The following is a 21,497-nucleotide window of genomic DNA, read 5'->3' on the forward strand; positions in this document are numbered from 1 at the left end:
TGAATGCGTACTTACATACATACGTGTCATGAGGTACGTACCTCATGACATATAAGTAGATTTATAATTTTTTTTCACTAGACAGCAACCCTAACAGCGTAAGAAGAGTTCAGAGGCACGCGATAGAAAGAGACAAAACTTGTAGGTGAATAAAATTGTAAGTACGTAGTGCTGTGCGAGCTGAATTCCACTGTATCGCGTCGCAGCAAGACTCGCATTTATTTAAATCGTCTTGCGGAGTAATCCTTCTCTACCTGTACTATTACTTATTCTGTGGTAAGGCCAAGTTTTTTGAGTGAATTTGGTTGCTAAACCTCGTAGTACCTACTTATATTACCAAGTTAGCGTATGTTTAGGTTGTTTAGGCGTTCAACTATTGTCAACATCTATGTATACTTATCTATCTACATACAGGGTCCTTCTAAACTAGCTACATTCCTTTTAATGGGGGCATCTATACGGTACACTGAACAAGTTCACCAAATTTGAGTATGTGTTTTATAATGATTTTACAAAGTTACATTTTCTAACAAAAATAAAAATTCATTTCGTCTTACATAATGGAACATGCTGTATTTTTTACTCACACAACAAAGCTGTAGTGTATTCATTCTGCACAGGAACACGAGACACAACACACACAACGCTCACTACCACTGCACACTTTTTTGTTGTTTACACTCACGTCATAACAACTCACAGCAGTCGTCACAGCTGATAGCCGATTAGCTGATCGACTGATTGGGCGAGCTATCACTTTAATGTTGCAGGCCTACTCTCATATCGTTGTCTATCCTTATTATCTTATGTTAATCACAGTAAAACGGACTCACGATACCATCGAAAAATCAATCAGCAAAGGCCATGATTTTTAAGGCGCGTCTTAGTAAATTTATTTGCATTTGTGCATCTGTGCGTCATAGTTCACTTCACGAGCACTACAAAACGCACCTTCACACAAGAAAGCTAATCAAAAACTGAATTAAATCAAAGCGCACGCGCCGACAAATGCCGACAAGCCGCATTTTTTTATGTTACCAAAAATAAATAAACTTTAATTTTCTGCTTAATTTAATTCCTTAAATAACTAGTAGTAGCCCTAGAATAGCTTGTATGGCGCCCGGTCCGTCGTCAGGCGGCACTCTTGTGTTCGCGGCCAGTGGCCCAACGGCAGCACAAGCGCAATGGCGGCCATTACGTAAGCTCGTGTGCGTGCGGATTTTTGTCAGTGTAGTAGTGAATCAGCTGAACAGGGTGTTGTATTGGGTTGATAAGAAATGAAGTTGTTTCCTTAATTATCTCGGAAACTAGCCTGAATTTTTGGCTCAAACTTTGGGAACGTATTCAGTGTGACGTATACATGCTCCCATTAAACGGAACGTAGCTGATTTAGAAGGACCCTATATACTAATATTATTAATGCGAAAGTAACTCTGTCTGTCTGTCTTGCTTTCACGCCTAAACCACTGAACCGATTTTGATGAAATTTGGCATAGAGAAAGTTTAAGTCCCGGGAAATGTCATAGTATAGTTTTTATCCCGGTTTTTGAAACAGGGGCGCGCCCGATAAAGTTTTTCTGTGACAGTCAAAATTCCACGCGGGCGGAGAGCTAGTAGTTAACATCATAAAGCTGAAGAGTTTGTTTGTTTGGTTGAACGCGCTAATCTCAGGAACTACTGGTCCGACTTGAAAAAATATTTTTGTGTTGAATAGGTAGCATATTTAACGAGGAAAGCTATAAGCTACATATCATAACGCCAATACCCAATAGACCAATAGGAGCGGAGCACCAATGAAGAATGTTTCAAAATCGTGGATTTCTTCCTTTACAGAGCTGCCGCTGCGTAAACTGTTAAAATTTCGCAAAAATCACGTATGAAAAGATTGTTCCCCTTTAAAAATTCTAAAAAACAGGCCGCGAATAAGTTTGGCTCACCACTTTCTTTGCTAAACTTTTAAAATTATGCATTATTTGCGATAAACATGATAGGTATTAATAAAATGTATGTCAATTCACTTTCATCTAGGTAGTTAGAGATTGCTGATGCACTTACCCCAGGCATAATAATTTGGTTAAAATCTTTGATGACGTCGCTCCAGTCTCATGATAGTTATTATTATAATGTTTATCAATTCACTTTAATATCTAGGTAGTTAGAGATTGCTGATGCACTTACCCCAGGCATAATAATTTGGTTAAAATCTTTGATGACGTCTCTCCAGTCTCCCGGTTCCTCTGGCGCATTTTCAGGCAGGATATCTATCAAATATCCTGGCTCTATCGAAGGCAGGACATCCCTGTAAAATAACGTAACGATAATCTATACTTATAATAAATCTGTAGAGAGGTCAATTCTGTACATGAAATATATTTTCAAAATAACTATCAGGGGGTGATTAATAGTGATCGATACTGATGCCAAAAATGCAATCAGTAAAATTTTTGTCTGTCTGTCTGTCTGTCTGTATGTTCCTTATAGAAACAAAAACTACTCGACGGATTTTAACGAAACTTGGTACAATAATTATTCTATATACTCCTGGGCAGGTTATAGTATACTTAGGAATTCCCACGGGAACAGGAATTAGCGGGAAAATCATTTTGTATGAAAAATCTAAACCGCTTAAGTTAGACGATTGAAATTTGGCATGCAGGTACCTTAGTAAACTTAAAGCTTAGTTACAACAAGTAATTCACGAAATACCCACGGGAAAGGGAATTAGCGGGAAAATTCTTTTGTATGAAAAATCTAAACTGCTTAAGTTAGACGCTTGAAATTTGGCATGCAGGTACCTTAGTAAACTTAAAACTTAGTTACAACAGGATATTGTGAAATTCCCACGGGAGCGGGAGTAAGAGGAAAAAAACATTTGTATGAAAAAGTCTAAATCGCGTAAGATAGATGAAGGGGGTAAAACGGGATCCACGCGTACGAAGTCGCGGGCGGCTGCTAGTTAAAAATAAAATAGATATATTACAAATAAATAAACTACAAAGGTTGACTGGGTGACAATGTTTTAAAACAACAAGAGCGTATCCCTATACATTTCAATTTTAATTACTAATGTAAAAATATTCTGCTCTGCAACGATCAGGTATCGAACCTGTACCAGATACCCACTGTGGTACCGTGATTATGACTAGTATATTTATTCGTGGCGATCTTCTTTAATAGGTATTCATTTAATACCATTATAACGTTTCTTGGGATATGCTTGGAACTTGTTTGGAATCACTACTACAATTAATTAATTAAATTAATTTTGAACAAATAAATATAAATCTAAAATAATAATTACCGTTCCCTAATATTGTCCATGTAGTCTGCAACCAAATCGATGGCGGCTTTCCCGAACTCCCGAAACTGTTGGGAATCCATTAGGTATACCTAAGGGTATACTACACTGTTACAACTTACACTGTACCACTGTTAGTCTTTGAACTATTTATTGTAAAAGTTTTAAAGTTTTATTTAACTGGTTGCAGGCACTAGGTTCCGAAGTATTTACTTTACTCTTTGCACTAGGTGTTGGGATGTCGTTCTGTGAGACAATGGTGGCACCATTTTACCGAGGTAGGGTAGTACTTATTCTTATCAATGGAGGTAGATTTATAGGCGCAAGCGCAGGTTGGCTTTCTACTGCGAGACTGAGACGGGCAGAGCACACGACGCGACTGCAACGAAACTGACTTTTAACGCTTTTCTAACAATATAACGTCGTCACTGTGTGCAGTGTGAGTACCGTTACCGTATTCGCCTCAACTTTTGCGCGACACAGCCTTATTTTAAACGTTTTTAACTACATTTATTCCCAAAGGTCTAAAAACTTTGAAAAAATTAAACTTGATAGTATATCCGTATAAGATTTAAAGCTAATCTTCACACGACTATAAAATATTCCTAGAATTGAAGCCAGTTTGATGAATCAAAATCGGTTGATCCATTAGGGACTACTTATGACAAAAAATACTCATACTCCGACTATGATGCCTACATTCCATTTAATGTTGCTTGGGCAAGGTTGGGTTGATTTCAATAGTGAGGTACTGAGGTTGAAAATAAAACAACTTAATAACACTATGCAATTTAGGGCTTTATTGATAAATAAGTCAAGACAAGATAAAACTGAAGAAGACTTTATGGAATGCAAATACATAAAAATGAAAAGAGTATAATTTTAAATTGAACATTGTATATTTTAATAATTTTATGCTTATAACGTTTTTGTTCAATAATGATATTTTAGCACTGAATAGTTTAATAATGAATGAGTCTATTTTATCACATTTGTGAAATTGTAGTTCATCATTTGAATGTAGTGAAACATGAATGAAAACACAGATTTCTATATCTGTGAATGAAAAGCTTTTCTATCTAAATAAATGTACCTACTAAAACTTAGTTTAATTCAAGGCAGAAGGTATTTTCTTTTTGACTACTAAGAGTATATTTTGAGCCTAGTCGGGACATGTTCGTCTTTCGTTCATTTAAGGCACAAAAATATAATGCCATAGATTTTAACTGCAATGGTTGATGTTTTCAAGTTTTAACTACAAATAACTTTTTAATTGACCGATTTTAAGTTAAAGATTACTGCAGAAAGGGTCGGAAAATTGAAAGATAATCTTAAGAAAAAACAGAATTAGTGAGGATCTAAATAATTTAGGCTTCTTCCTGATGAGCTGGTCGTATTGCCGAAATACGGACAACCTGGTAGGGAGTTGCCCTACAATAGTCAGCGCAGCAGCCAAAAAGTTGACAACCCAACCTCATTCCAATCGTAACAACAACGTGTTGCGAACATTTTGGCTACTTTGGGTGTCACGAACTATTTGACGCTGAACGTACCTACCTACCGAAAAACTGTAAAAATATACATCTACAAAAATAAATGATAAACGAACGCTAACTATGTCTATTAATTACGCAACATATTGGTTTACAGAGGGAATGGTGCACACATTTTATAAAATTCCTCATCTAACCATACTGTTATTAAAAAATCTATCCTCTGACCACATTATGACACCTAAAATACCTTAATTTACAAATACATATTTACAGAACTTAAACTAATGTATTATGGGTAAATAACAATCATGTTATTTATTTCTCGTCTTGCAAAACCTACTGAAGGTGTGGACAAGTTGACAAGCTTAGTCTTCTAATGAACAAGAATTAAAATTATTTAATGAGACTTAAAATAAACTACTACAAACAGTTAAGAAAAACTCAGGAAAGTTATGTTATTCATGTCATTTTGTTCTTAAAATGCATATATTTTACGTCACAGCTGTTTCAGTCGTTTCTAATGAACATTTTTGGTCAGAATTAGCTTTTTTTTCCAAATGCAAGACTTGACGCTGCGACACTAGCAGGAATTATAAATTTATATACCATGGCCTAATTAATTTACCAAATAATATAACATTAAAACGAATTGTGAAAACATGGCTGGAACACTAATTTCAGCCCATGGTCAATATTATCGAGAAAAACATGCAATTCTAAATCACTGAAGTACTTTACTTTTACCTATATTTTCGGAAAATTTCACCTAAGTGTCATAAAAACTGAAATATAATAATAATTTGAATAATATTCTACATTAATAACAACAAATTGTACATCTTTGCTTTGACAAAGTTCATTAGGATTCATGCAATTGTACAATTCTCATGACATTGGTTTTAAAGAGAATGAAAGTTTAGGTCTTGAATTGTTTTTGCCTAAGATCTTCTTTTGTTCCTCTTTTACCCTTTTTTCTTGTTCCTTTTTGAGTTTCTGTCTCTCTTCATCCATTTTTCTTTGTTCTTCTATCATTGCTAACCGCTCTTCCGCCTGTAATAAAAAAATTGCAACTTTAATAACTTGATTTTGATATTATAATTCTTAACAAAAATATGCACTAATAGAATACTAGAATGCTCATCTGTTTAAATATTTGCCATTGAGAAACTGAGCAATATAGCTTGTAGCTTGAGTTTTTTGAGTGATTATTTGAAATTGACATCTATATAATTATTAGTGTTCATAACTTACCAGCTTACGCTGTGCCTCCTCGATTTTTTTATTATTTTCTGCCATGATTTCCTCCAGTTCTTTCCTTTTACGATCTTCTTCCTCCTGTTTAATAAAAAATACATGTTAATTGGGTTCTTAAATGGAAGCGGTAACAAGAAATTTTAATTGCTATGTATACCATTGGACAAATGACTGTTTGTTCTTTATCATAATGGTATAATGTTTAAATTTCACATATTATTATAATAACTATGCACAAGTGATAAGCAAACAGCTATTTTGTGAAAGATTTATAATGAATGTATTATGTGAAAATAGTTTGTCAAAGATAACAAATCTCATGATGAATATTTTATTACATTATATTTCATTGAGAAAATTTATGTTAAATAGTTCTGTTATTCATGTTACTCATTCTCCTATGTTGAGTTCTTTATACCAAGGATATTTCTATTCCAATACAAATCAAAACAATGAACATCAATCGGTTATTATGTTTACCTATTTTCAAACAGAATGTTTTCATACAAAAAATATATTGAAAAATACCTTCAGCATTCACGTCAGGATCCTCAAGCAGCAACTCCATAAAATTCTTACAGCTTCTGGCTCTTGAGCAGTCTTCCGACCTGACTTATAGACTACGTGACTGCCAAGGACAGTCAAGCGAACAATTTTAAAATGCTAGCCGGAAGCCTTCACGGCAATTTGACTAATGTAATCGTCAGAATAAAGCTAAACACAGTATGCCCCATCAGTGTGAATGACATGCATGTAGTTATTGGAAACATCAAGTTAAACAATCAGAGGCTTGTGCCTCAATGAGTGAAATTGTAAGGAACTCAAGAAACAAATTCTTGTAAGCACTCGAACTACACCTGACTGGACCTTTAACAGATATGATCGAAATAATACTTTTATTAGTTTTTTTATATCAACTTGGTAGTAAACATTGATATTATACATTTAGGGTGTTTAGAAGATGCGAGAACAAGCAGAATTGTTTTCACATTTCATTTTTTGGGCGTCATGTGTAAGAGCAATGGACCGAGGGATTGCCTTTGCACATGACTGATAGAGGAAGAGAGCGGTTACCTGTCGAGCCATTTCCTTGCGCCGCTGTTGTTCACGCTGTCTCTCGAGCTCTTCCATCATCTCCTTTTCCATTTTACGTTTTGCTTCTTCTACTCTTTTTGCTACTTCTTGTTCAATCTCATCTTTACGTTTCTCTAACTCTTCTTCAACACGTTTTTTGACAAGTAACTCTATTCTTTTAGCGGCTTCTTCTTCCACCACCTGTAATATTATTTCAAATAACGTTTGAATTTCTCAACATTTTTAAATGGAAATAGAATGGATAATGGGCTTATTTTTGAATAGAAATATCTAATACAATAGTTGAAGGTTAACCACTACATTCTCAAATTTGAATAATAATAGTGTGTATATTACACTACTACTGACCTTTTGCTCAGCTTCTCTAACTCTCCTTTGTCTTTCCATTTCTGCTAAGCGGTCAACTTCGTCCATCTTGCTGCGTCCTTTCGATTTCTTTCTGTGACTCCTGCTGCCATCATATGAACCCTCACTGCTCGTCGTTGATGATACAGAGTGTGACCTTTTCCTGCACACAAAGTAAGAAAAATTAGCACAACTTTTCATAAAAACCTACTTTACATCATGAGTATTTTATAAGATAATTTCGTTACCGAGATTTTGAGCTACGTTCTCTAGATTTTTCAACATGTTTAGAACTCCTGCTTCTTGATGTGGAGCGATCCTTCGATCGGCTCTTTTTACGCGAATGTTTGCTACTTTTGTGGTGACGCCTAGGTGATTTACTACGCGACCTCGATCGGCCCATTGCAATAATTTGTCTACCCACTGTATTTGGCTTCAAATAATGGTAAAATAGCACGTAAATCGCAAATTGAAATTCAATATTGCTCAAAGTGACAAGTGATTGACCGACGCCATAATGAATGTTGCTTGCATGAAAAAATATTCTTCTTTCTACCAGAAACTACCAAAAATGTAGTGATGGTAGAAATCATAGCAATGTCAGTCAAGGGAGAAGTCATATGGCCAAACTTATTTTTACTGCAGTTGCACGCAGAACGCGAGCTCCAAGCGAGCTCTGTGTGTGTGTGTGTGTGTTTTCTTTCAAATAAGCGGTATTTAGTTTGCGAGAACGTATTTCACCTCCTCTACCATAATAGAAACAAATCCTCTACCGCGTGCCTCTCTCTACACTCTCGGTGGCAAGCTTGATGGGAGTGGATGGTAATAAAAGCTCTCTACCCTCTATTTTCGCTGTGTAACTTTTAATAAAACAAATTCCAAATTTTATGTTTAGATTTATTAGTTCTTAAAATATCACTTGAGAAATTCCTGAAAATATTCTTTTTCTTTTTGGTTAATAAAAGATATAATTTTGGAGGTGGCCTTTATAATTTCATCTTGCGTGTTGTTTTCATCGTTAGAAATACCAATATTAGGACTTAAGTTCTCAAACATTCTTTTGATGGGATTAAATTCTACAAAACTTCCTTTGCCTTGAGGGCCATCATCCAACTCACTAAAACTAAATGTCTTCTTGATGCTCAGTGCTTCCATAGAAGCGAAACGACTGCAGGAATTCTTTAACAAAGCCTTAATATCGGTAACACTTTGCAATCGCTTGACGATATGTTTGTGTTTTTTGGAAGAATGTGTCGATGGAACATCCAGTTTCTCTTCGGACTTTGAATCAAAACTGTTTTCGGAAGTGGTAATACGGTCTACTATCTCATCCAACTGCTCAGTGATCACCGTAGCTGCCACAGATAGTTCGTTCTCCGACTCAGTATTATGGTCACAAGGCAAGGGGTCTTCATGTTTGCTCGACACACTATCAACCTCTGGTTCATCATCGTCATCTGGCTGAACCATTATATCAGTGTCGTAGATATGTTTCAATTTGTTGAGCATCGCTTTAATGTCGCGTTCCTTGCCAATATCAGGATCGTCATAAGATTCTTTGATCTCTATATTGCCTCTATAGAAATAGTCCAAGGGCAAAGTGTACCCACGGACAAATAAGTCGGCCGCACCGCCATAGCGTGGTATAGATATCGGCTGTCGATAAATGCACTCGAATTTTCCTGTTGGTGAACTCGTATTGCCAGCGTAGTCGACAACCACTGTAATCAAAAATGTTATTACAGAAACATCATAAAATTCCCATGTCCAGTGCGGTCCACTTTGACCTGACCGCAGACCGCAACTGTGCCAAAGGGGAATCAGGTTGATTAATGTTAAAGTTAAGTAACTACTACCTATAAATAATAATTAAAAAGACTTGAATAAGAAGACGGTTGCTTGCAAAAGCTTTTTAAGTATTTTCCTAATCAGAATGAAAACTGGTGAACTGCTGTTAGCTGAGGAAGATAAAACTCACCTTTTATTATGTCTGAAACAACAGCGGGGCATATCTTGGCCGTTACTTGGGTAGTGTGGTTCAGATCCGGACAAGAGTTGATTTCAATCAACCAAGGCTTATATTCTTTGTCCAGAATAAAGTCGCAACCGTAGAGCTCGAACCTATTTTTGCTAACAGTTAAAGAATCTTGACAACTGAGCATAATGCCGACAATCGACTTTTTCATTCCAGGATAAATAATATTATCCCATACTGCGCTCTTTCCAATTTTCTTTAAATAATCTTTGTACATCCCTAAATCCCACATATTGTTTTGTGGTAGCTCCGAATGCCGTCCCATACAATTCTTGTATTTCCTCTGAACTGCATTATTAGTCAAATGAATTGATTCGTGATAGTTCTTCAAGTTGTACTTTTGAGAGCTGAATTTCAAATAGCAGTCTGTATACATCCATATTACCAAAGGAAAAGTGCTCGTGACCAGATAATACTGTCTGATATCAAACTTGGTGTCGTGAATGAGAAGTGGTTCTTCTGAAAAGATAAAATGTCGAGTTGGTGACTTTTTGTTTCAAAAACCTAAGTCTGCATTTTATAAAACGTTATGAAAGAAAGAAGTTTGTATCGCAACAGGTCCTAAGCACGCGATGTTCACCTAAAAATAAATAAATGTGACGGTTAGAAACAAAGCTGCCTAGAGTTACTAATGATATTATCTCATAATATTCAGCACAGGCACAAATTATGAACCATTTATTCGAAGTATTTCCTCATATGACGATATAACGATAATAGAAACAAAATTATGCTTACCAATGTATTTCTGGATGACATACTTAGCGTTAGCTTTATGTAATAAGTTCGTAATGACTCCTAATTTAGAAGCCATTCTTATGCCTCTACCTCTAGAACAATGAGCAGGCTTTATGATCCAAATATTGTGGCAGCCCTCGCAACTTAGTTGAGGGCGATACCTATGTATTTCTTTTAGTAAACACTTAGCATATCCCAAGTAAAGTGGCAGTTTGTTATCTTTATCCTCTTGAAATACATCTTGTTTTGCAATTATTCTGTAATATTTTTTTAGGAACGCACTCCATTGTCCGGAGCTTGCAGTGCTCAGAGATCTATCGATATCTTTATGTTGTTTTCGGAACAAGTATTCTTTGCATCTATTTAGTGCGAAAACTAATACATTGATGGACATCTTGCCTGATTTTATAAATACTGGCCTCTCATTAGCAACCATAGAAAGAATCCATTTCAATAAGCTAGTGCAAGCTGTTATTTTGTAATCCTTCACAAATCCTTCTATTTCCCCAACATCATAACTATTGTATGTTCGTGGACCATTGACTTCAGCTACATCCTCAATATAAAACCAGTAATTTCTCTTCATCGATGAACATAACCCTTGTTTTGTAGTCCACTGGGCATCAGTTTTAAGTTTATTCACTATAGTATTGCATTCTTTAGCAGAGTTCATGTCTATCATCGGTGGTTCGCGTTGTTCATCTTTAACGCGCCAAATGAAGTTCGGGTTGTACTTCTCAACTAAATTGGATAAAAGTAATCTTTCTAGTTCTCCATGTATTTCTGATTTATTAGTGAATGTACCATTACGTATTTTGGATAAGTTCATCCGATTAGGTGGTATTTTTTCTACCCACCCGCGTTCAAGTAAGGCTTTGCGAACGGCACCACAGCTACCATAGATAGAAAATATCTTATTCTCTTTAATAGCAGTTGAAGCCAAGTTTTTAAGTTTTACGTATCTCGATGACCTTGTTTGGCAGCTGCAAATTACGTAAGCTTTCTCTTTGGGCGAGAGCCCCGTGGATCGGTAAGTGCTTTGAAGACCCATGGTGTTATATCTTTTTCTATCAGCTATTCGAGGACTGTTATGGGCAAACCGGTTAAATGGTGACATAATCCGTTGGACGCCGCCTTTATCATAATGCTTATAAGGGGATTTCTGTAATCATTATGAACTGTATCAAGGATTGCTTTAAGTTTATATAGTTTGAAAGAATAAATTAAAATGCTTATTACTTTGGACAGGACTGAAGGATGTCTCTCGATTGTGGGTCCAGATCCTCCAAAAACACCATCTTGTCTCAAATGCTTCGAGAGTTTCATTGGAAACGAACTAGAAGCTACGCTTTTCTGCGATAGAAAAAAGCAGTCGTTACTATTTTGAGACACCTGATTAAATCGTAATAGAGCCTTAATTTACCTTTTTCTTTCTGATACATTTCTTCTTTCTGAGTGGCATTGTGATGTCGATTCATTCTTTTTCTAGCATGAACCTGTATGTCCTCTACGAACAGCAACATAATATATTTTGTGATTAAGAATTTCAATATTAGGATTATGGGCCTTTTGACTTTATTGGCGTATTAAAAAGTATGTTCCACTTATATGTTTTGTACTTATATTTAATGTATTACCTCCTCGCGTAATGGAAACATTTTTCATCACTTTTTCATGTTTTATTTCCTTTTTTTGTGTTTTAAATTACATTTTACAACTGCACTTGAAAAATTTTGACTTTCCTTTGTGACATTATTGTCAAAATTTTATGTCACTCAGAAAACTGACAGTAATTTTGTGAAGCTTAAAAAAACATGTGCGTTCCCTTCGAGAGGCCACTAAGGAAAACGAAGGTTTCGTATACATAAAGATTTAGCAGAACCTCTAAAACAAATGTAGCCAGAATGATAAATTTGTAGGTGTTGTAAGTTGGACGCTACAACTCGCCGAATGTGGTCCCTCAGATGAACTATGTCAAATGCCAAATTACTGAATCTGACCAAATAAGANGTTTTCCATAGTGGCCTCTCGAAGGGAACGCACATAAAAAAACTTAATTTATGAGTCGGCAAAAAGGATTTTGATTATGTGGGAAACTTGACACAGGAACAGTAGGATTCGGGATTTGGGAGCACCTGGAACACAAGGAAGTAAATGAGGAAAGTAATATAAATAAGCTACTTACATTTTATTACATTATTTTAACACACATTATAATAATTTTAGTATAGAATTTGAAGATATCAACAGCACAATAAAAATAATCTCAGAAGTTTAACAATTTTAAAAATTCATACCATCTCACTCAATTTGTTTTATAAACAAAAGTTCAGCACAGAATCAAAATACATTATTAATTTTTAAAGCGTTAGGTACTCTTTCTCTTTGTACTAAAGCCCTAAGATTCATCGTTGAGAGGCGTAACAACAACACGATAAGGAGCATAAATAGATGCACAGCTTTTAGAGAAATTTATTGTCTTTTGTTTGTTTCTACTTTCATCCCTCAACTTACAGATATTCCTACCGATAGCACTCAATTTTTTTATTGAATCTGCATCGACTTCTCCAGTTTGTGATACCAAATGTGTTTTTTGAGAGCCTATAATTCCGGATTTAGAGTGACGCAAGGGGTTAATTTGTGTTGATTGGGTTGTTTCTGATCTACTGGTGATTTTGTTTTGCACCGAAATGGTAGGCCGAAGAATACTAGCCGTTTCTCGCTCCCATTCAGCCGGATCTATGTAGCACCGTTTGTTACCAACCGACCTGTTAATCTTCTTATCCGCTTTGCTCGCAGATTCAGTTCGAAATTTCCCGGCGTTATTTGCGGATTTGCCCTCATCGGGCTGACAACACGAGTGAGGCACGACTCGGCGTTTAAATTCTGACAAATTTCTTTCTCGCCTTCCTCGATGTGTCCTAGAAGAAAGGGAGGTTTTACGTTTTTTCGCCGAAGTATTACTCAGCGCGATGCCTGATTTGACGACAGTAAGGGCCTGGCGTACCGTGAGGGAGTCCTTTGGTCCGATCAAAATTCCGTCTTTGTTGGTTGGCAAGGCGTCGTAAGGGTTTAACCACGTGAGGAAATCGGTGATAATGGGTCCGCTGTACTCCGCTGGCACCGGCTGGTCTTGGTCAGGGTTCGTGTCACCAGACGGCGCCCGAGGCTCCAATGGCGTTACGGTCTTCGGCTCGTGTCTTCGTTCCTTTGACTTCTTGTAGAGTTTTTTCCCGTTGACACATAGCGATAAACCTAGGTAGGCCGGCGCTTTGGGGATGACCTGCCTGTAGGCCAGTTCAAATGTTCCTGTGTCGGCTTCCGGGTTGTGACGTCGATCCAAAACGACTGGAAATATAGGTAATAACATTATGTATGTAAGTACATTACATAATAAAATAATCTACAAAGAGGAACTAGGTTTTCTTACCTTTAACGACATCTTCAAGGCATTGAGGGCATAGCCGAGCTGTTACTGAAGTTGTGGGAGCCAAGTCAGGACTAGAATTGATCTCGATAAGCCACGGCGTGAAGTCCTCTGTTAGCATAAAGTCCGCTCCGTATAGCTCGAAACTGTTTTGCCTTTTGTCCATCGTCTCCTGGCATGCCAGCATCGCGCCTATTAGGCTCTGTTTGATCCCGGGATATATCTTCGAATCCCACATCTCATACTTTCCTATCTGTCTTCAAAAATAAAATTACTTTTTAATACCTCATTATTACCACTACATGGATGTTTACATTACTATATTAGTCATTACCTAAGGTAAGCCTTGAAGGTGTGACAGTCCCACATGTTTTCATCAGGTAGCGCTTTATCACGGTCACCGTTGTTTTTGTATTTCGTCTGCACTGCATTATTAGTGAGATGCACAGACTCGTGGTAATTTGACAAGCTGAATATCTGAGAACTAAATCTTAGGTAACTGTCCCTGGAACAAAAATACGCGAAAAGCTTAAAGAAACTTAATTTCATTAGTGTTTCTTCAAACCAATGCAATGGTATTAAAACAGAGCAGATTACTTGTATATCCAGATGGTGAGCGGTTGACAATTCGTGATCAGAAACCACTGTCTTATATCGAATTTGGTATCATAAATAACAAGGGGGTTTTCTGTAACAAAACAACCAGGTTATGGAAATCTAAATATCAATGACGTCATAACTTGCAACTCGCGTGCTGAGTTCAAAGATGTAATACAAGTTATACAAGTGTTGTGATTTCACGTGGTTTGGAGAATTTGGGTTTCAAATAAATAAATTGATTGTGGGCATCATGTGACTTTGGTTCTGACTGGGGAAAAAACATTTTAGATCAAAAAATTCTAAGTAAACAGGCAACATGCAAGCATGCGTGACATCACCAATGTATTTCTGCACAACGTATCTAGTCTTCTGAGCGGGGATGTTGATGAGGCCGATGATATCCTTGATGTTGTTCATGAGCTGGATGCCCCGGCCGCGGCACTTGTTGCCCGGCTTCACTATCCAGATGTTCAGGACGCCGTCGATGTCAATTTGGGGCCAGAATTTCGTCATCGTCGCTAGAGTCTTGGCTGCTTTTCTTTCAAGTTGTCTTGAATTAAAATATTGAAATCACATTACTAATAAAATATTCTTGGAAGTTAATTAGCTATCGAATATACCTACAATTCTGCCAGGAAGATAACGAAGTTACGCAAATTACTCATCTCTTTACCGCTTCAAGTTTCGACCTCAATACCATTACTCATTCTTACACAGATGTTGAAAAGTATTATCTAATGTTTTTCTTCGTCAATACAAACAATCCAAAACAATGATCTAATAAACTATACGATGACTCCAAATATTTACGTAAGATATTTACTACCTAATTACCTTAAGTTAGTATTTTTGTCCTCCATAAACTTGGCTTTTTCGTGAACCAGGAGATAATGATGCGTTAGAAATTGATCCCATTCGTGTTCCCAAATGTGTTGAGCCTGGTCTTCCGTATCATCTATGTCTTTATGTGTGAAGAACGATATGTACTCGTTAAGTCTAGTTATGGCAAAGTCTATTGAACTGAACGGAACCTTTCCGTGAGTCACGACCAGAGTTTGCTCCCCGCCAGTTTGCACCGCATTAGATAGCCATTTTAGGATACTGATGCATGCTGTTATTCTAAAATCGTCGATAAACTCCTCAAGGCTATCCGAGTTGTGAATGTTGTAGCAGCGTGGGAACCTTGTTAACGCAACCCCGGGCTCGGTATACCAGTGCATTTGGGTCAAAGACGTCGTCAAACCTTCCTTGGTTGTAAATATCGACCTGCAGAATCTGCGAAATTAACAAAACAATCACCAAACACGCACGACCAGAATAGCAGCCATCGATCAGTGTCATCGTTAACTTTAATACCTGCTAATAATAACTTCTTTGTTACTAAGCAACCAATCGTATTTGTCCCTTTTCGTTGTCCACAAGAAATCCACTGAATGTTGTTCCATGAATTTGTATAGAATCATCCTCTCCACTCTGTTAAGTTCTTTACCTGTTGCTTTTTTAGGATCCATATTTGCCGGTGGATGCCGTGCCTAAACGCGAAACAATTTATTTAGAATTATGTTGGCAGTAACTTTGATATTAATAAGGTATTTAAATGCGTGTGGTCTGAACGATATCATGAAAAACATCGCCTGTACTCAGGTGCCAAGTGCAAGTGCCCATCGAATCGACTGTGTAATCAATGGGTGTAGAATGAAACAATAATAATTCATCCTCTCACTTGATATATTTCGTCGTTGGCACTAGCAGACCTGCAATCCTGATTCCGAAAGGTAAAGGAAGGCGGCCCAAATCAAAACATATCGTAAAGTTAGCAACAGTGATGGTACCGATTTTTGTCATACCCCATTGGCATATGAATGATCAATAAAGATCCAATCTATTTGCAAACTCATATGCATATGCAGTATGTAGGGGTTGAATATACTCGAAAAACAACTTCCAGCCATTACGACAGTGAATACTAAAGCTGTGAGTCTAACAAGAATTTATTTAATCGACTTGAAAATCAGTTAGTGGAATTTATTTTCCACGGCAGTAACTTACTTATGTTCGTTAGGTCTGATTGTTATCTAGGTATCAATAACTTTCATTAGACCTTTGTAATGGCAGCAAACCGGATTATATCTATCGGATTATGACCTCAATAAACTTGACGTTAATATTTGCGTACGAATGGAGACGAATAGTGTCTCGTTAATTCACAATTACGAAGGTATTGTTGGGGAGGACTTTATATCGACGGTCNTAAATTTTACTGCGGAAATCGTTCTAATTTTGTAGTTGCGGGATTTGTTTTTTGACGTTTTAAGGTTCAATTTGAATAAAAACTGTATGTTTTTTTAACTGAGCCGAAACTCTTGGGTGCTCTGAAGGTTTTACAATCAAAAACGGCAAATCACGGAACTGGTAGATACTGAACTATACGTAGGGACCGTCGATATATTCAGTCTTATTAGATTAGCTCACATAATAATCTAAACAAATTATATTTCACTATCCAATCTATAACTTTGACACTTACTTAGGTACTTTTAATTTTTACCTATTACGATGTCTATTTTTGTCGCTAATTAAATATAGGTTGTGCTAATTAGTACCAGTACCCAGATTAACAATTTCCCGTTACTCCACCCGTGTGGAATAATACTATATTAATAATCCTGTTAAGATAACATATTTAATCCCTAATATAATAAATGGCGAGCAGAATACCTAGAAGATCCAGACACGAATGTATCATACAAAAATTTCCATGTGCATGGTTTTGTACTTTAGAGCTCTATAAAACTGTTAGACCAGACAGTATTTTATAGATCGATAGTCATGATTGCGATGGGGGTTATCGCATTTATTAAAATGTCTTCGTAAGTCGGAACTTATGCTATTTCCCTCGTTTTTAAGTGAAGTTTTTTGGGTAGCCTCGGAGGAATGTACATTCTGTACTAGAATAGGGGTACAAAAGCCAAAAGGAATAACCATACCTTGTGCGATTCATATTTCTCTATCCAGCCCCTCTCCAGGAGAGCTCTCCGCACCGCCGGGAATCCTCCGCCCTTTATCATGAATACTTTTCGCTCCCTCATCGCGTTTTCAGCCAACTTCTTCAGTTCATTCCATCTCTCGTTGCTTACCCAGGATTTGAACTGCTTCAGTTGCTCATTAGAACATGCCGGTTCTAATAACGTCGAAACAAGGTAATTATTACAGATAATTTATGGGCTCATCAAACTACAGATAGGATGAACTAAGCATGTAGATATGAATTTTCCTTGCCCATTAAAAATGTAATTGGAAATTTGTATTTTAATTTTTGTCACAGAAAAGCAGATTACTATTATTATCCACTTGGATCTAAAGTGAATGAATAAACTGATGAATTAACGTTGCACATTAAGTTTAATAGCGAAATGAAGAAGGAAACTTGGTTCATGCTTATAGATAAATTCATTGCAAAAACTTGTTGAAATTGGAAGAAATCTGGGATTAAAGGAGACGAACCTGGCCCATGATCTGATTTGGAGAACGAGACAGCGCTCGAGGGCCGTAACTCCTTCTTGGCCGTGCTATCCTTGTGCAGTTTCGAGTCTGACGCGCTCTCCTCCAGGTCCATCGTTACAGCCATGAGCCTCGGTTGCTCTCCAGAATCCTACAACTGCAACAGAACAAATCAGCGACCGTTACGAACATGACGAATGCTACCCAGTTCTCATCGAAGTCGGGACGTGTGCACGAATTGGGGGTTGGCGCTGGACTGGCCGTGGTAACCTCCAGTGCAATAACCTACTTTAATGTAACCTACATTTGGGGTCCGAGGCTATCATCGGCCCATCCGCGCGCATCTCCGCCTGGCACCTGTATGAATGACGTCACGCCCAGGTACCTCCATCGCAAGACGCGATGTACACGCGGAAATTAATGAGTCTAAACTACTCTTACCTCCTGTAACCAGGTCGTCACTCAGAAAACTAGGTTAGACGAAACGCAATAGCGTTCATATAAAAATAAAGACCATATCAATGAAATGTAAACTATAAATTTATTTTGACATGTTCAATTTGAGTGCCCAGTTGACATCTTGAAGGAAAGACCTAAAATATAAAAAAAAAACTAAAAAGTTTTCTATTTATATAAAGATCACAAGTTAGATAACTATTATTAATAAGTAATCAATCATCTCGTAATAACCAGCAAAATTAAAAATCTGATTTAATATTTATTTTAATTAATAATTTACAAATATTAAATTTACAAAGTTCTAATTTATCCTGTTGAGCAGCGACAAATTAGAAGAACTGTACCTTTTTTTCAGATTTTACTTCAACAGTCCATCGTTTCGTTTTTTTAAACTTGCTTTGAAAATTACCGCCATTACTGCAGCAAAATGTTTACTTTTTCCCGCCGTAATTTGTGTGCACGGCTTGGAAAATGGTAGATTAGCCAAAACGTGTTTTGGTGTTGCGCACAAAAACAATAAAAAACTACTATTATAGTAATTAGAAAGAAAGAAATAAATATTAGTAAATATTGATAAGATGACCTTTACAACTATTTTACAACTGCCAGCCAACGGTCCCTTCACTGAATATGAAGTAAAAAACAAGTTTTTCGAAAGATATTGTTAAGATGGAGGAAGTATTATAATAACCAATTAATGGAAAAAAGTCCTTATTCCCTTCGAGAGAAATCGTTTTGATAGCCAAGCTTTTGCTATTTTGATTTATTAATGAGATAAACGTTTCTTTCGTGGTGTTTTATCTATGCCGTCTCCTTAATATACTATCAACTCGAAGGCTTTTAGAAAAAATATATGCTAACTTCACACTACTACTTTTCAATGTTGTCCAACCTGAAAGTTGGTGACGGCTTTTGTATTATTTTCAATATTGGCATTACTGATTATGACATGAAAGCAAGATGGCGAGTTCATCTCCGGTTGATGGCTCTCTGTGATAATTCTTCCGTTCGATGTGAATTTTCAACTTGTTTCGGAATAATTTTTCAAGTCTAAAATTCGTTAAATTTTTTTGATGATTGCATCAAAGTGTTTAAAATACCGGCGTCAATAACTGAACTCGTACGTGATTCTAACCCACCTGAGGAATGTTGGTTTTTTCAGTGATTTGTGATACGGTCAGGTGTTTTCGTTTTAGTCATAATTATAATTTTGTTCCTGCGCAGTGAGTGAAGTTACAGAGTTCAGATGTATTTGTGTCGTGGGGATGCTATATGTCGGGACTGTTTTCAATGTTGGAAAACAAAAGCGTGAACTATTTGTTTTGATCGACCGTGATAGAACAAATTGAGAAGGTCGGGAGGAGAAAGAGCTCCAGCCGGAGTGATGGCCTTCAGTGAGGTGAGTGCTTAGTATTCAACTGCTATTTCTTTATTACTTTACCCACTGTATTATTTTAAACTAAATAAAATTGACCCACATGCTGTGATGGTATGTAGTCAATACATACTGAAAGAACTGTTGGAAATTAATGAATTTAGATATCATGTCCTCTAAAACTAAAACTGCCACATATCATTTCTTCATTGTGCACTATGCAAGCATCCATCTCCCTCCTTTTCATTGTACTTAGAATTTCACAATATGAGTAAGAAGTCAAAATACCTAATTTGTTATCAGCTGAACATTTTAGTGGTGTAATTATTGTCTTAGTTTTATCTGTGCACACATATTTATGGTCTTAGATACCTGATACATGTTAATCCCCCAGCATTTGAGTTCGAACTACCTGCAGTGCACTTGCTTTGATAATAAGATATTTTATGTAACGCAACAAGTAAATGTTATACTCAACTAGGTACATTTTATTTGTTCCGTGCCTACGATCAGTTCTACCAAACACTAGATATTAAATGTACAGTGATTTTAAATAACTGGTAAAATCCAAGGATCAATAGTGTGTAATTGGATTGATTAGCAGATGTTATTAAAATCATTTTGGAAATGGTATGTATAATTTAACTTTTATAACTGTTTATTTATACCAATGAAGACATTGTATTATAATTTTATTTCCCCTAGATAAAATTACCAACTGTTTGTTTTAAATCCAATTCAAATCAAATAAATGAATGGCCAGTATTCAAAGAAAATTGTTCAACAAGAGTCTTGCCGCTCTCATGGATCTTTGTCAATATCACTTAAAATTCTCTGAATGAAACAAACCTAACTTATGCAAGAAATCTATGAATATCGGTAAAAATAGAATAAATCAAGCCACATTAAAACAGACAATATCCTAGATTTGCAGCAGTTTATTTATTTAATTTAATTAAGGATTAAATTAACAGCACATCTCATTTTAGACTTTTATCAAAAACATCATCAACTCTAAGATATTATGTAGTTATTTTAATAAGATTTACTACATAGGGGAAATAATGCTTAAAAGGTAAGCAAAAAATGTATATTGATATAGGTATACAGGTATTGAAAAGTATACAGCTTCTACCTTCTTATTATTTCTTTACATAGACGTAGTGGTAGTCATATGACTACATAGTGTAGCTATACTGTTAAATGTTTAATTTTGTTTAGTGGGTTTGGTGATTAGTTTTATCTAAAACTAATATTTGGCAAGAAAGACTCTAAATGAGATGAAATGAAATGCCTATTAAAATTATGTAAATGTTTGCTAAGTTTTTATATTCCCGAAAACATGTTAATTAATGCAATTCCAAAAAAATATATTAACTTTTTGCTCACTAGATTTAACTTTTTTCGTAAGGTCAGGCATCCTTATAAGTTCAATATACTCTTGTAGCATAATAATTGCTCTCCTCTGAGTCAGACGAAGCTCGTGAGCAAGACGCGTAATTTTTGTCTTTGGGTAATAAATATTGTTTTTTCCTAAACCTTGTTTCAAAAACTATCATTATAAATTAATAATAATGATGATTTCGATACGCGATGATCATGTAACGTAGAAAATGTCAGCAAGCATCAAATTCGTTACGTTGCAGTGGTTGTGTGACGCAACAACCGTTATGAATTCACACGGGCCGGTTTGTTATTCTTCAGAGACTACCACTTAGTGGAGTTATTTGGGTTTAGGTGAAACATCCTCGGTGGGATTGGTGGTAGGCGTTTCATAACGTTTAGCGGCTATTTCCCACGGTTCGATTGTTATTCCGAACTCGATTTGAGGCTGAGAAGCCTCGTGCGTGGCGCATCGAGCGAGGCACTCGATG

At 36.3% G+C, this 21,497-nt stretch overlaps 5 protein-coding genes across 8 annotated transcripts in view; 1 reads left to right on the top strand and 4 right to left on the bottom strand.

Annotated features, from left to right (window-relative positions):
• Positions 1-2,178: 2,178 nt before the first annotated feature.
• On the bottom strand, positions 2,179-3,653 carry LOC114352000 (3,4-dihydroxyphenylacetaldehyde synthase-like; the record flags this gene model as incomplete). The annotated part of the gene is made up of 2 exons (XM_028303405.1): positions 3,302-3,653; positions 2,179-2,299 (listed from the first exon to the last, which is right to left on the bottom strand). Coding segments are annotated over exons 1-2 (201 nt in total), but the record flags the coding sequence as incomplete, so codon positions are not given.
• Positions 3,654-4,415: 762 nt separating this feature from the next.
• Positions 4,416-8,002, bottom strand: Arglu1 (Arginine and glutamate rich 1). Its single transcript, XM_028303402.1, has 5 exons — positions 7,737-8,002; positions 7,492-7,651; positions 7,123-7,323; positions 6,046-6,129; positions 4,416-5,844 (listed from the first exon to the last, which is right to left on the bottom strand). Exons 1-5 carry the CDS (start codon positions 7,889-7,891, stop codon positions 5,680-5,682), a joined length of 765 nt encoding a protein of 254 aa, XP_028159203.1. The 5' UTR covers positions 7,892-8,002; the 3' UTR covers positions 4,416-5,679.
• Positions 8,003-8,403: 401 nt separating this feature from the next.
• LOC114351984 (tubulin monoglycylase TTLL3) lies at positions 8,404-12,069 on the bottom strand. Its single transcript, XM_028303385.1, has 6 exons — positions 11,899-12,069; positions 11,685-11,768; positions 11,501-11,614; positions 10,262-11,423; positions 9,467-9,982; positions 8,404-9,209 (listed from the first exon to the last, which is right to left on the bottom strand). The coding sequence occupies exons 2-6, from the start codon at positions 11,721-11,723 to the stop codon at positions 8,404-8,406; spliced, it is 2,637 nt and encodes an 878-aa protein (XP_028159186.1). The 5' UTR covers positions 11,724-11,768; positions 11,899-12,069.
• A 361-nt stretch (positions 12,070-12,430) lies between these two features.
• On the bottom strand, positions 12,431-18,351 carry LOC114352003 (tubulin glycylase 3A). Of its 3 annotated transcripts, none has more exons than XM_028303412.1 (10): positions 18,231-18,351; positions 17,793-17,946; positions 17,276-17,469; positions 15,645-15,820; positions 15,123-15,563; positions 14,627-14,838; positions 14,286-14,376; positions 14,023-14,193; positions 13,692-13,945; positions 12,431-13,609 (listed from the first exon to the last, which is right to left on the bottom strand). In XM_028303412.1, the coding sequence occupies exons 2-10, from the start codon at positions 17,914-17,916 to the stop codon at positions 12,660-12,662; spliced, it is 2,613 nt and encodes an 870-aa protein (XP_028159213.1). In that variant the 5' UTR covers positions 17,917-17,946; positions 18,231-18,351; the 3' UTR covers positions 12,431-12,659. The 3 variants fall into 3 exon arrangements, with proteins under 3 accessions (XP_028159213.1, XP_028159215.1, XP_028159214.1); XM_028303413.1 differs by lacking the exon at positions 18,231-18,351 and having other exon boundaries at positions 12,955-13,182; positions 13,269-13,609; positions 17,793-18,210; XM_028303414.1 differs by lacking the exons at positions 15,123-15,563; positions 15,645-15,820; positions 17,276-17,469; positions 17,793-17,946; positions 18,231-18,351 and adding an exon at positions 14,909-14,971 and having other exon boundaries at positions 12,432-13,609.
• An 827-nt stretch (positions 18,352-19,178) lies between these two features.
• Positions 19,179-21,497, top strand: part of LOC114352002 (Germinal centre kinase III) — a 70,575-nt gene continuing 68,256 nt past the window's right edge. The window contains exon 1 of one of the 2 annotated variants that reach the window (XM_028303410.1): positions 19,179-19,647. In XM_028303410.1, the coding sequence (XP_028159211.1) occupies positions 19,633-19,647 (15 nt within the window). In that variant the 5' untranslated portion in view covers positions 19,179-19,632. Of the gene's footprint in view, positions 19,648-19,971; positions 20,254-21,497 lie in introns of those variants that run through there. The other variant, XM_028303411.1, reaches the window with a different exon arrangement.

The sequence above is a fragment of the Ostrinia furnacalis genome, unplaced genomic scaffold (assembly GCF_004193835.3).
Source record: "Ostrinia furnacalis isolate ACB-3 unplaced genomic scaffold, ASM419383v2 OfSCF1234, whole genome shotgun sequence".
Classification (NCBI taxonomy): Eukaryota; Metazoa; Arthropoda; class Insecta; order Lepidoptera; family Crambidae; genus Ostrinia; species Ostrinia furnacalis.

What these genes read in the sequence shown, in the direction of transcription:
- LOC114351984 (XM_028303385.1), bottom strand. Translation starts at nt 11,723, where the DNA reads ATGCCACTCAGAAAGAAGAAATGTATCAGAAAGAAAAAG. An exon ending in ATCCTTCAGTCCTGTCCAAA is followed by an intron (nt 11,424 to 11,500) that starts GTAATAAGCATT and finishes TAATGATTACAG; the next exon opens with AAATCCCCTTATAAGCATTA. An exon ending in TGTCATCCAGAAATACATTG is followed by an intron (nt 9,983 to 10,261) that starts GTAAGCATAATT and finishes TTATCTTTTCAG; the next exon opens with AAGAACCACTTCTCATTCAC.
- Arglu1 (XM_028303402.1), bottom strand. Translation starts at nt 7,891, where the DNA reads ATGGGCCGATCGAGGTCGCGTAGTAAATCACCTAGGCGTCACCACAAA. An exon ending in GAACGTAGCTCAAAATCTCG is followed by an intron (nt 7,652 to 7,736) that starts GTAACGAAATTA and finishes CTTTGTGTGCAG; the next exon opens with GAAAAGGTCACACTCTGTAT. An exon ending in GCAAGGAAATGGCTCGACAG is followed by an intron (nt 6,130 to 7,122) that starts GTAACCGCTCTC and finishes TTTATTAAACAG; the next exon opens with GAGGAAGAAGATCGTAAAAG.
- LOC114352003 (XM_028303412.1), bottom strand. Translation starts at nt 17,916, where the DNA reads ATGGCTGTAACGATGGACCTGGAGGAGAGCGCGTCAGACTCGAAACTG. An exon ending in AAAGAAGTTATTATTAGCAG is followed by an intron (nt 15,564 to 15,644) that starts GTATTAAAGTTA and finishes TTAATTTCGCAG; the next exon opens with ATTCTGCAGGTCGATATTTA. An exon ending in GACAAAAATACTAACTTAAG is followed by an intron (nt 14,839 to 15,122) that starts GTAATTAGGTAG and finishes TTTTAATTCAAG; the next exon opens with ACAACTTGAAAGAAAAGCAG.